General features: G+C 39.4%; 1 protein-coding gene across 4 annotated transcripts; it reads right to left on the minus strand.

The window, feature by feature from the left end:
- Positions 1-584: 584 nt before the first annotated feature.
- On the minus strand, positions 585-10,906 carry LOC111869149 (sesquipedalian-1). 4 transcript variants are annotated; one of them, XM_023860395.2, is made up of 4 exons: positions 10,826-10,906; positions 5,556-5,795; positions 2,461-2,649; positions 585-1,049 (listed from the first exon to the last, which is right to left on the minus strand). In XM_023860395.2, the coding sequence occupies exons 2-4, from the start codon at positions 5,758-5,760 to the stop codon at positions 637-639; spliced, it is 807 nt and encodes a 268-aa protein (XP_023716163.1). In that variant the 5' UTR covers positions 5,761-5,795; positions 10,826-10,906; the 3' UTR covers positions 585-636. The 4 variants fall into 4 exon arrangements, with proteins under 4 accessions (XP_023716163.1, XP_023716162.1, XP_023716161.1 ...); XM_023860394.2 differs by lacking the exon at positions 10,826-10,906 and adding an exon at positions 10,453-10,593; XM_023860393.2 differs by lacking the exon at positions 10,826-10,906 and adding an exon at positions 10,211-10,593.
- Between the last annotated feature and the right edge of the window lie 1,915 nt (positions 10,907-12,821).

Raw genomic sequence — 12,821 nt, forward strand, 5'->3', positions numbered from 1 at the left:
AAGCATAAAAATTAGTATATACAAAACTATAATTTTGCCGGTGGTTCTGTACGGGTGTGAAACTTGGTCTCTGACATTAGGGGAGTAACAAAGACTGAGGGTGTTTGAGAACAAGGTGTTGAGAAGAATATTTGGACAGAAGAGAGATGAAGTGATGGGAGGTTAGAAAAAACTGCATAATGAGGATCTTCATAACGTGTACACTTCTCCAAGTATAATTAGAATGATAAGACAAGGGGAATGAGATGGGCCAGGCATATAGCACGAACGGGGGAGAAAAGGAATGCATGTAAGATATTGGTGGGAAAGCTAGATGGAAAGAGACCACTGGAAAGACTAAGACATGAATGGGTGGACAATATTAAAATGGATCTCAGAGAGATAGGATGGGATGGTATGGATTGAATTAATCTTGCTCAGGATAGGGGATGGTGGAGGGCTCTTGTGAACACAGTACTACACCTTCAGGTTCCATAAAATGCTGGGAATTCTTGAGTAGCTGCACAATTTGCAGCTTCTCAAGAAGGGCTCAGCTCAATGCGTGAGTGAATCCCCTTTTCAGCATCCTTGTTCTAGGNCCTCATTTAATCTGGTAACCTTATATTCAACATCTAAACTCATCACTCTCTCTATGTTTCACAAAGTTATCAATAATTCCTGTGTCAACCCAGATCCCTGCTTTCTATCCTGTTCTTGTCTCTTTGCATGTCTCCAGGCATTGAAGTCACTTAGAACGCGTCTCCCATACGCAGTGTGTAATTCCCTGAATGTCACTTTGGTCCGTGGAATGTTTTCCATCAGCCTTGAGGTTCCATCAGGCCTGCCAGGAACAGAGCTATATCTGTGAGAACGGCAATGAGGTCCACCAGACAGCATTTGGCCATCCAAACTACCTATCTGTTGTACCCTGTTGAATGGGTTATGCCTCTGGCGTGGTGGAGGCATGGGTGAATTTCCAGATCTCATTTCTGTAGACTCAGAGTTCTGAGATAAAGTGGTGGAATTAATATGTATAGCTTGATTCTGCCTCATGGTTGCTGCTTCACATTCTAATGAGACAAAAGTTGATAGAAATTTGTTAATATATTTTCTGTAAAACCTCCATGTAAAGAAATTCAAACAATTCATCACCAAAGGTGACTTTCAATATTTAAATGGCCAATGGTAAATTTATTAAAGTTATCTCAAATTTGAAAAATTAAGATGAATATGGTCAAACCTGAATGAAATACTTAACAGAACTACAATTAGTGTGATATGATCTCAGTGTGTTAACATATAACATATTAAATGTGTGCCACATTTAATCTAAGATTTCCAACATATTGGAGCTATTCTGTACAAGTAAAACAATCAGAACACATTCACTTTCCTCTATCAAGTTTTAGTAGGTGACTTGTTCAGAGCTATAAAATATATTCACTCTTCAGAACAATATATAATTTTTCCCACATTACCACGACTTCACATATTTCACAGAAAAAATAACAGCATGGTGTCAGGTGTGAAAGCAAATATATGAAATGTTTTAAAAAACTATTTCTTTTTCAACCTTCTAGTAATGTAGTAAACGAATGGAGACAGTATTTTTTAGCATATGTGAATATATTTTTCTTTTGGCATATATGAAATCTGCTCCTCTTTAGCTTTACTTTAGTGGTACGAGTTGTTATAATTAATGCCTACATAAGAAAATGACAAAACTCTTTGTAGTTTTACTGTAGTTTCACTGTAGTAATAGCAGTGAAGTGGGACATGAGGTAGCGTAGTTGATTCAGGCAATATGCTACAAGGTGGAAGGTCGTGGGTTTGATTTCTGATGATGTCACTGGATTTTTCAATTGACTTAATCCTTCCAGCCACACTATGGCCCTGGGGTAGACTTGGCCTCTAACAGAAATGAGCACCAGGAATTTACCTGGGGGGTAAAGAATGGCCAGCACATAAGGCTGACAACCTCAATGCCATCTGTGAGCAGACTGTCTAGAAAATGTGGAAGCCTCAATGTCTCACAACACTATGGGTCTCCATGATCTCTTACAGGGATAGCTTTACCTTTTACCTTTTTTCTAATAGCAGCGAAGTGACTGAAAAAAACTGAAAGGGCAATATCTCTAAAACTTTCAATCCAAACGTTTTGAGTAAGAAAATCAAACAATGTGTTTTCATCTTTCTGAACAGACAAGAAAGTACGAACAAAATATATAATGTTCATGCATGGACCACCCAGAAAAAGGACCAATGCAGATGGAATTACTGATGACACAGAAAAGATCAGGACTGATGAAACAAGGGATAATAAAAGAGTCTTGTCATCTCTTCCTGAGATCACCATATTTCCTTACAAGATCAGTCTACAATGACAGATGTTTCGTAGAACAACGGGTAGTTTATAAAGGCATTTCAGTGCACGGTTTTATACACAATAACTGCAAAAATATACACAACAGATCCTCTCACCTTCCATTTCATCGAGCTGTCTCTGAAGTTCGGCTACCATGAGCTTCATGTAATCATAACTTGCACATGCAAGAGCTTTCATCCATTGTTCCATGCTTTCTTGGGACTCTGCCCCAAGGGTATAACTGCGATTACCTGTCCCATGAAATACAATTTTGAATCCAAATTGTTCTTCATCTTCAGCCAGTTCTGCAATGAGAGCACACTTTATTATGGTGGTTAATGCACTCAAATTTTGGTGCAATTCTAGACATAAGTTAACTGGATATCGAAATCACACAAGCATATTTGCAAAAGGTAAAAGATCGCAGGACAATGCATGAGAAATTACCAATCTGTCCTCCTGAATTGCTATTTTTTTTTTTCAGAGAATGCAGACCTGCGACTACACAAGTGGTTATTACAAGCTCAGTTAAATTGCAAGACCCTAAATTATCCTAATGTGCAGTTGTTTCTCTGGCTCTACAAGGAGGAGCAGTTAAGCTGTGGTCATGTAATCAGTAATTAGCTAGTGGGGGTACTATACTGTTCACCACAAACAAATTTTTTAAATGTTTCAAGGTACAAGGAATCACTTAATATAAGAGGGTTGGAACTTTAATAGTGGCAACTATTTATTTACAACTGATACAAAATAGATGCATGTTTCAAAGTTTTACTGTCCTTCAATGTAGTCACCAGCACTGTGTACAACCCATTGGCAGAAATGTGGAAGTCGAAGGGTACCTTTAGCAGCACCTGTTGTGTTGATAGTTTGAATGGAGCGGTCTACTGCCTGAAGACTCTCTGGAACAGCTCTCAAGCAAATGCCACGAAGTGGTTCCTTCATCTTAGGAATCAAGTCAAAGTCACAAGGGCTTAAGTCCAGGGAGTATGGTGGATGGTACAGCACTTCCCAGCCCCATCGATCGAACAAATCAGCCACGGCTTGCGCTGCATGCGGCCGAGCATTGTCCTGCAAAACGATGGGTGGGTTCTGCAGAAAGTGTTGCTGCTTCTTTCTCAAAGCTGGTCGCAGGTTGTGTTCCAAAAATGAACGGTAATACTGCACATTGACGGTCTGCTGTCTGGGAACGGTATGCGGTAGGATAACACCATCGCAGACATACACAAGAATCACCATAACTTTCACATTGCTGGGGTTCTGACAAACTTTTGATTTTTGTGGTAACCTGTAATGGCACCATTTGTTCGACTGGCGTTTCATTTGTTGCTCATGTGATTTGGCCCATGTCTCATCCAGCGTAATGATCATCATCATCATCAGTAATCTGTCAAGATGACAGGTCCACAGTCTCTTTCAAAACAATTCCTCCACTTAATGCGATCTAGAGCTTTCTCCTTCAAATGACAGTATCCTCTTCTGTCCCCAAGGTCATCCAGCATCTTCTTACGTCTTCTTCCTCGTCTTCTTGTCACTTCTATCCGCCCATCTATCTTTCCTTCGATAGCTTCTTTTAGAAGGCAGTTTCTGCGTAAAACATGACCAATCCAATTAGCCTTCCGTTTTCTTATTTCATGTAGGATATTCCTCTGCTCACTGACTCTAATTAACACTTCTTCATTTCTCACATAATCGGTCCAACTGATCTTCTCCATTCTTCTCCAACACCACATTTCGAAACTTTCCAGATGTTTCTGATCTACTGCCCTAAGTGTCCATGTTTCAGCCCCATACAGAGCTATGCTCCAAATGTAGCATTTCACTAGTTTCTTCCTCAAATTTAAGTCCAATTTGCTGGTAAAAAGATTCTTCTTCTTGCTAAATGCAGCTTTTGCCATGGCAATCCTGGATTTAATTTCACAAGTACACCTTCCATCATCTGTTAACAAGCTACCCAAATATTTAAAACATTTCACATTCTCCACTTGTTTTTGGTCTATCTTTATTGTGACTGGGGTTGGTTGTCTCGAAATTTTCATTACTTTTGTTTTCTCCACGATACGGCGTAAGAAAGCCTCCCCCTCGCGCTCATAGCATTCCAAGGGGTTACGACCAGCATCGTTTCGTAGCCATTTCTGCATTTCCATCAAATCATGTGGAACCCGTCATGATACAATTTTTCTCATGCCCAGGTGTTCCTTCAGAATGTGAAGAACAGTCATATGCGCTAATTCTGTCTCTCGGGACAGCTCACAAATCGTATGGCGTCGATCACTCTCCAGTAATGCGGAAAGAACATACACTTCTCCTTCACTGACACTAGGACGACCTGCCCAATGCATGTCTGCCACATTTTGGCGTCCCTCGTTGAAGACTTTTACCCATCGTGCCACTGTTCTGTAAGGCAATGCAGATTCCCCGCAAGACTCTTGAAGACCCTGATGACACTGTGGTGCTGTACGGCCTCTGGCACATTCAATCTTTATCCAACTCCGTTGTTCCTGTTTCGAAAACATCGTGACAACACTACATTAGACCACCAGCTAACACGAGGCTTTGTTCTTCTCATCACTGTGCATGCACATGATGTGGGAAGAGAGAGTCCATTTGCTCTGAGGTAAGGTAGGTATGTGACTAACGTGTGGTATAAGCAACATTATAATATTATATTTAAGCATCCTGTTACACTCACACAATATATATGAGACAAACTCCGTCTTAANGACATTTGGTTCCGTTGCATGGTGTCTCTACAGCAGTGTTGCCACTATTAATGTTCCAACTATGTGTGTGTGTGTGTGTATATATATATATATATAAGTATACACACGCATTAATGGACTTACAAATTCAGCTCTGGTCTAATATAATGGCATCTGCATGAAGGAGAATGGGTAAAGTTGCTACTGGACTGGAAGAACTACTGTGTGATGGGTGAAATGTGTGCATTATAATTTTTTTAATGACTTCAAAAGATGGTAAATTTGAGTCTGTTTTCATTTCAAATTTTGTCAACTGTGCAAGTATTCAGGATGCACAGGTACCAAATAACTGGGAGATTACTGTATCACTTACTTACAGTCACCAAGAAAGAAAATCTATGCATCACCACTTCCGTACATTTGCTAATAAAGAAATTCCATCAGACAGTAAAACAGACTGAAGGGATGTGAAGAAGATAAGGTTACAAAAGTACAGTTAATATACCTACCAATGGTACAACCTTCTAGCACTATCACACCCACGGGCTCCTTATCTCCACGTTTCTCAAAGTAAAACAGAAGATTGCCCTTCAACACAAACCACCTTTTCTGATATCCTTTGTTTACTTCACTCCGCTTTACAAGCCAGCCTTCTCTGTCCACTGGTGTTGCCGAAGAGGCAAACGCAGCAAGGTTCTTCTCATTTATTTTCATGGCAGGCTCTTCTCCTGCAGCACATCTATTCACGCCTGCACGCAATTAAATATTAGAAACATGTTTTTTTAAATCCTTCATTATCACTTCCTGGTGCTGAGCCCTGCCAAATATGCAGCTACTCAAGAATTTCCCAACATTTTAGGGAAGCCAAAGGTTCATTGCCATGTTCACAAGAGGCCTCCACTGGTCCATATCCTGAACCAGACCAATCCAATCCATACCATCCCATCCTATCTCTCTAAGATCCATTTTAATATTGCCCACCACCTACCCCTAGGTCTTCCCAGTGGTCTCTTTCCTAATGGATTTCTCACCAATATCTTACAATACCAATATCTCCTTTAACATATATTAGTAATAAAATGCTGTCTGCTGGCGTATTTCCGGATAGGCTAAAATATGCTGAAATTAAGCCTTGTTACAAAGGCGGTTGTGAGAATGATCCACCTAATTATAGGCCCATCTCCCTCTTAACCTCCTTCTCAAAAATATTTGAGAAGATAGTTTTGTCTAGATTAAATCAGCATATCCATGATCAAAATATAAGAGTCAATGAGCAATTTGGATTTAGACGTCAATCCTCAACTGCTAAAGCCTCTTACGTGTTACTCAATGAAATACTAGAAGCATTAAATAAACAAAAAGTTGTAGGTGGAGTTTTTTGTGACTTGAAGAAGGCGTTTGATAGTGTGAATCACGAAATATTGTTGAGTAAACTACAATATTATGGGATATAAGGTAGATTTTATGATTTAATTGCATCATACTTATCAGATCGACATCAGAGAGTACTAATAACAGATACTGAAATGAGCAACACTATTAGATCAGATTGGGATATTGTCAGGCATGGAGTCCCTCAAGGGTCCATACTTGGTCCGCTTCTATTTCTTTTCTATATAAATGATCTTTCTACAATTTTTAATAGCACAGTTAAACCAGTCTTATTCGCAGATGACACTAGTTTGGTGATTAGTAGCAATAATAACTTACAATATAATAGGGATGTGAATATCTCTTTTGACTGCCTTAATGAGTGGTTCAAGTCAAACCTGCTAACCCTAAACTTCAGCAAAACTAAACATGTACAATTTGCGGCTAAGTCTTGTCCTAATACCGGAGTTATGGTTAATTATTGCAATAATGTGATCCCAAACAGTACCGAGGTGAAGTTCTTGGGTATAATTGTTGAAAGCACGTGTACTTGGAAGGCCCATATATCCCAACTCATACCTAAGTTGTGTAAGGCGTGTTATTCAATGAGGGTTATTAAACCCATCATGCCTACCGAAACATTAAAAATGATTTACTATTGTTATTTTCATTCACTTTTAACCTATGGAATTATCTTCTGGGGCAATACCTCGTTTAGTGTACAAATTTTTAGAATTCAAAAAAGAATAATTAGAATTATGAGTGGGCTAAGAGCAAGGGATTCCTGTAGACAAGCATTTAGGGATTGGGGGATTTTGCCACTCCAGTCCCAATATATATTTTCTTTATTGATATTTGTTGTAAATAATAAGGGTCTATTCCATACATCAACACAGATTCATGGTCTCAATACAAGGCGCGGTTTAGATTTATATTGCCCTCAGACAAATTTAACAGTTCATCAGAAGGGTCCTTATTGCTATGGAATTAAACTTTTTAATTGTCTCCCATTAAAAATAAAGGAAGTAGTACATGATAATAAGGTATTTAGAGTGGCCTTAAACGCCTTTTTACATTCAAAATCCTTTTATACTTTGGATGAATATTTTGGTTGTATAAATGAGTAGTAATTTACTATGTTCATTCAATATTGCATGCATTGTTTGGATGTGCAGTTGTACATTCAAGGATATTGCACTGATACCTGCATTGTATATAGCAAGCTTATACCTTGACTGGTTTTATTTGGTATTGAACATGTAAGATATAATCTCCAACTTGACTGGTATGCCATGTAACAAACATACCTCATTATAGTTGATGGATGTTGTGATCTTTTATGGTTTGAGATATATAAGCTACTAAGTTGAATGAATTTATTATGTAATGTGTTTTTATTACAATTTTAACTTATTTTATTTACAATTAAACATGGTATAGTGTTATGTATATTTTAGGTTGATGTATATTTTATGTTGACTAGTTCCACTGTTGGAGCATTTGTTGAAGATATTTGACTTGTTCTGTGTCCAGTGGTGTTGGCCTGTAATTGGATTTGCTTGAATGCAATAAATACTATACTATACTATACATGCATTCCTCTTTTCCCCCCATTCATGCTACATGCCCTGCCCACCTCATCCTCCTTGACTTGATCATTCCTCCAGTGCCACAGGATATTTAATGTGGCTCTCCAATGGGAATGAAGATCATTTCGATTTTAATCAGAGAAATGCAGTGTTTAACATAAAGCTTCATAAGCATACGTGTTAATTTAACAATTTTTTCATCAAACATTTAGATTATCCTCAGAAGTCAATACAAAACCTATTACTATCTCCACATGCTTTAGAAAATTCAGTGTCAAGAATTATGTCTAAGGCGTTACTCTTACAGACATCACTGATAATTAGGAAATTCATTTAAGTCTGACACCACTGTCAAGCTGCAATCTTAGACTCCGATCGTAGGAATAATCACACACAGCCCCTCACATATACATAGGTCTACACTGTTTCAGGGGATTTTTCATTAATTTCATTTAAGTTTCTGGCAGCAGTAACATACCAGTGGTACAGACTAACAGTTACATGATCTTTGAGGTGTCCGCCATTTGGGCCTCAGTTGAGCACCATGTGGGTGTACCTGACTATGGTCTAGGTTCTGCATCTAGATTTGCAGCCATAAGAGATCACTCATTTTTCATTAGTTTACCATGGAGACACATAAGATGAAAGTTGTGCCAGAATTGTGGGACAGCACCATGGTGACAGAAGATTTGTGAATGCACTGGACCTAATATCCAAGAAATATATAATCATAGGAATAACTTTCGCGATATTTAGAGATGCAATATTTCAAGTACAAAAATGTTATAATGAATGTGGTACATGTTCAGCAAAGGGAACCAATATGGAAGACAAAAGAGATGATTAAAAGAAATGGTACAGATCACACAAAAAAATGGCAAAATGGATGACAACAGTAAGAAAACCTTCAAAGCTGCCTTTGAATCTCTTCCACTATGAAACAGTCCTACCTCAGTTAGGACATGAAGACAATGCTACATTCAGAAAGAGCAACAGATTTCAAAACATGGATGTACAGATGAACAAATGTGGTCACAGCCTGATGTACTTTAGTTTGCACAAGTTCCCCCAGTGCACCACAATGAAACTGAACATGCTTTCAGCTATGGCTGTTGTCTAGTACAGCTTCTGTCTGGAGGTGTGTACTGAAATACTTCCAACATCTAGATCAGACATGTGGTCAGTGGCACATTATGTAAATAGATGAAATCTAACATGGACTGACCTTACATCCCCTGTTTGAGAAACATATTTCCTGTACTGTACTGTTTATTGTATATGAACACATCACTTATGAGGGTTCTTACATGTAGGATTTTATGTTCTCGCAGTGGTGACTATGAACAGTTCTGTCTTCAGGTATATAATACCACATAACCTGTTGAAAATGAACTGATGTTTTGGAAAATGTCACATCCATCTTCTGGGACAAAGTATAACCTAAGTAAGAAGCCAGCATGAAGCAGGTAGCAAGCAGGGCCACTCCAATTTTAAGCCAAGAAAGAAATCAGCATGAAGCAGACAGCAAGTAGAGCCGCTTTTGCTGTTGCCTTCACATGCTGGTTTCTTGCTTGGATTATTCTTCAATCCTTAAGATAGAGGCGGCATGTTTCTCCGAAACGTCCATTGGTTTTCAACGGACTATAAGGCGTTAAATCCCTGAAGGGAGAACTCTCCAAATTCTTTCCTGGCCTTCCTGTAGACACCAAAATTTTATAGTGATATTGTATTAGACTTGAAAGGATTCTGACGATGGTGTATACTGTACTTCTTCTGGCTTATTTTGGACTTCATCCACTGTCTGGTATGTAAAAGACAAAAGACCACGACGTTTAGGAGACTGGATCTATCTCCGTCTTCAGGTGGGTAGGGAAGGATAAAACCTACTCAGTTGGGCCCGTTAGAAAGAGCTAGTCCTAGTCCAGTGATGAGACTAGCTCTTTCTAACGGGGCCAACTGAGTAGGTTTTATCCTTCCCTACCCACCTGAAGACGGAGATAGATCCAGTCTCCGAAACGTCGTGGTCTTTTGTCTTTTACATACCAGATGATGGATGAAGTCCAAAATAAGCCAGAAGAAGTATGATATTGTATTGTTTTCCGAATGACTTGGCGACTGTCACAATAATAACCTACACAAAGAGATGGCAGGATGAGAACAGAAGAAACACAAATATATTAGACTATATATTTATTGAAACTTACAAAGCCAATCAGATACCACCTGACCTCCTCGAATTGAAATCAAATTGGTCGAAACAACTCGCTTCTCCTTCAAAATTCGGGGACCTTAAAATCCACTACAAAAGCTTGAAACAAGATTGGAAACTTTCGCAGCCAAGGTACGACAAATATAAAACTATAAACTTTATGTAACATCCATCACCAACATATCAAACTTAGGTACCTTGAATACTAGGAGTCCTACAGGCCCTACGAGTACTAACCCTTCAAAACGTTCAAAACCTTCACTACACTACGTTCACTACCGGCCCTACTGACCGCAATTGACAAATGACAGTCACAGGTTCACAGTCGTCACGGTCGTCACAGTATACGGAAATACGGAAGTACGGAATGTAGCGGAATAAAGATAACGCTACTGAATGTTATGGGCAATGCTGCGACAAGCACGGATTACTGAAGATTACACTTAGTGGCACCTAAACGTGGAAATACAGGAGTTATACAAGGAAGCACACATTAGCAATTCTAGTGTCAGGGATGTATCGCGTAGTCGCCTACGTCGCTTATTTGAACCAAGAACAGGACCGATCACCCGAGCACATTTGAATGAATCCAATCAAAATAAAAACCCACCATCAGGCAGAGAATAAGCAGTAGCTTGAAATTTTTTGTAATTATATCCAAGCACCACAACATCCGAACGAAACACATGCACGACACCTGTTTCTTGGGGGATTTTGATTGGTTCAGATAAATATGATAGGTGTATTGTGATTGGTACAGATTAGCGATCAGTGTGAAAGGTGCTCAAAAATGATAGTAGAAATCAACACATACAGCCCTTGTGCTATGGCCGCGCCATAGCTCAAGCGGTTAGTCTCTGGGGTCGCTGGCTTCCCACCGCGTTGGCCCGGGTTCGATCCCGGGTCTGGTCAAGTGGGATTTGTGGTGGACAAAGTGGCGCTGGGGCAGGTTTTCTCTGAGTACTTCAGTTTCTCCTGCCAATCTTCATTCCACCAATTGCTCCACAATCACCCTCACCTATCATCTGGGGCTGGTACAATAGGCCAGAAGTGGTCGTAGTACAAGGGACTTAGTCCCACCCCACTAGCAATTAAAAAAAACAGCCCTTGTGCTTGTTTCGCTTTTCCTTCTACCGGTTGCCAGGGTCTCCCCCCTTTGCGACGTTAGCGACCATGCAACGGTATTGGAATTGGTCGTTTCAGTAAGTGCGTAGCCCAGCAATTAGAATTCGTAGCTGCAGAGATTCATTCGACCAAATGCCATTGGTAACTTACTGACGATACTGACCACGACTTTCCGTCATACTATGCGAGAAAAAAACCTCTGAATAGTTTTATTTTGAACAAATTTGAATACAAGATCTTCCTTAAGTATACACGCTATTTTAGCCAAGGGCTGGTTCCGGAGGAAAGATATTTTCGACGTATTTGAAAATTAGGGTAATTAGTGTAACACCCGCTAAGAATTCGCCGGGATTTCTCGTCATTTGTTGTACAATATTTCTTACTATTAACTAATACTTCCCTTTCATTTCCTTTCTAGTCCTAAATGTTAAAGAACGATACGTCGAACTCCATGTTTAACACCATCTACCATTAATAACAAACACAAATAGTCGATCGTAAACTGTCTCCTTTACATAGTACTTCTCATATCATATAAAAATTATCAATACACCAACAGAAATCACTGCTTGCTCGTGCGTGACCTGTTACAAATTTACGTTTATACAATACGTTAATATTAGACAGTTCGCTGCTATGGTGACCTGAAATTGGGTAATGGCAATGATAAAACTCTCAAGTTTACAAAAATGTTATATGTAAAAGATATCGCTCTGTTGAAGTTGTACAAAACCAGTCCATAGAACACGTTCTGAACTATTACTTGTGTTTATTGTGGGGCAACAGATCTCAATCCGTTTTGTTGTGATTCCTTTTACATAAAACTAGTACGACACTGTGAAAGTTATTCCAAGAGTGGGTTTGTAGAATGGGGCAACAAACAATGCTGATGGGCGTTTTATAACTATCCTCGTAGGCCATGCAGGGGGAATAGTTACAGGGGAGTGCTTCAGGCATATCGTTTGGGAAGCTGGTTGTAGAGAGTAGGTCTCAGCTTACTGGTCTCAGTACCTGGTAAAGCTTTACCATACACTGCTACTACAGGCATTTTCCTTTATTACTTTTTGCCGATGAAGTGTTCCTATTGTAACTACACTCAACTGCCACCATTTCCAGAGAGATCTCCTACAAAGAAGAAACGCGTTTATAATTAAGAAATTTGTAGGGACTGAAAAATAGTAATATGTGTCTTCGGAATGATGCCAAGGACGTTCCATATACTTATAGAATCAGTCATTTTCTCTAGTACGATCAGCCCTCGCCCATGCCGCGATAAATCACAGATTTACTGGCGCCTGCTGGCGCATTCTGTACGTTCGTCTACGTCCGTTTCATTTGAGCAAGAGCTGCCGTCTGCTTGCTTGTTCTCACTAAGCCGACACGGACCTGCTTAGACCCTCCAGACCTTTCAGAGCTCTCAGATATGTAATATTTTCTTTTCTAGATTGTCTTTACATGTCAGTATCACGTAGGTGACAGAA

This window comes from Cryptotermes secundus, unplaced genomic scaffold (genome assembly GCF_002891405.2).
Source record: "Cryptotermes secundus unplaced genomic scaffold, Csec_1.0 scaffold618, whole genome shotgun sequence".
Taxonomy (NCBI): domain Eukaryota; kingdom Metazoa; phylum Arthropoda; class Insecta; order Blattodea; family Kalotermitidae; genus Cryptotermes; species Cryptotermes secundus.

Excerpts from the sequence above, each read along its gene's own strand:
- LOC111869149 (XM_023860395.2), bottom strand. The coding sequence starts at position 5,760 with ATGAAAATAAATGAGAAGAACCTTGCTGCGTTTGCCTCTTCGGCAACA. Across the intron at positions 2,650-5,555 it reads GCTAGAAGGTTGTACCATTG|AACTGGCTGAAGATGAAGAA; the intron begins GTAGGTATATTA and ends CTCTCATTGCAG. Across the intron at positions 1,050-2,460 it reads ACAGCTCGATGAAATGGAAG|AATGTGAAGCAGCAACCATG; the intron begins GTGAGAGGATCT and ends TTGTCTCATTAG.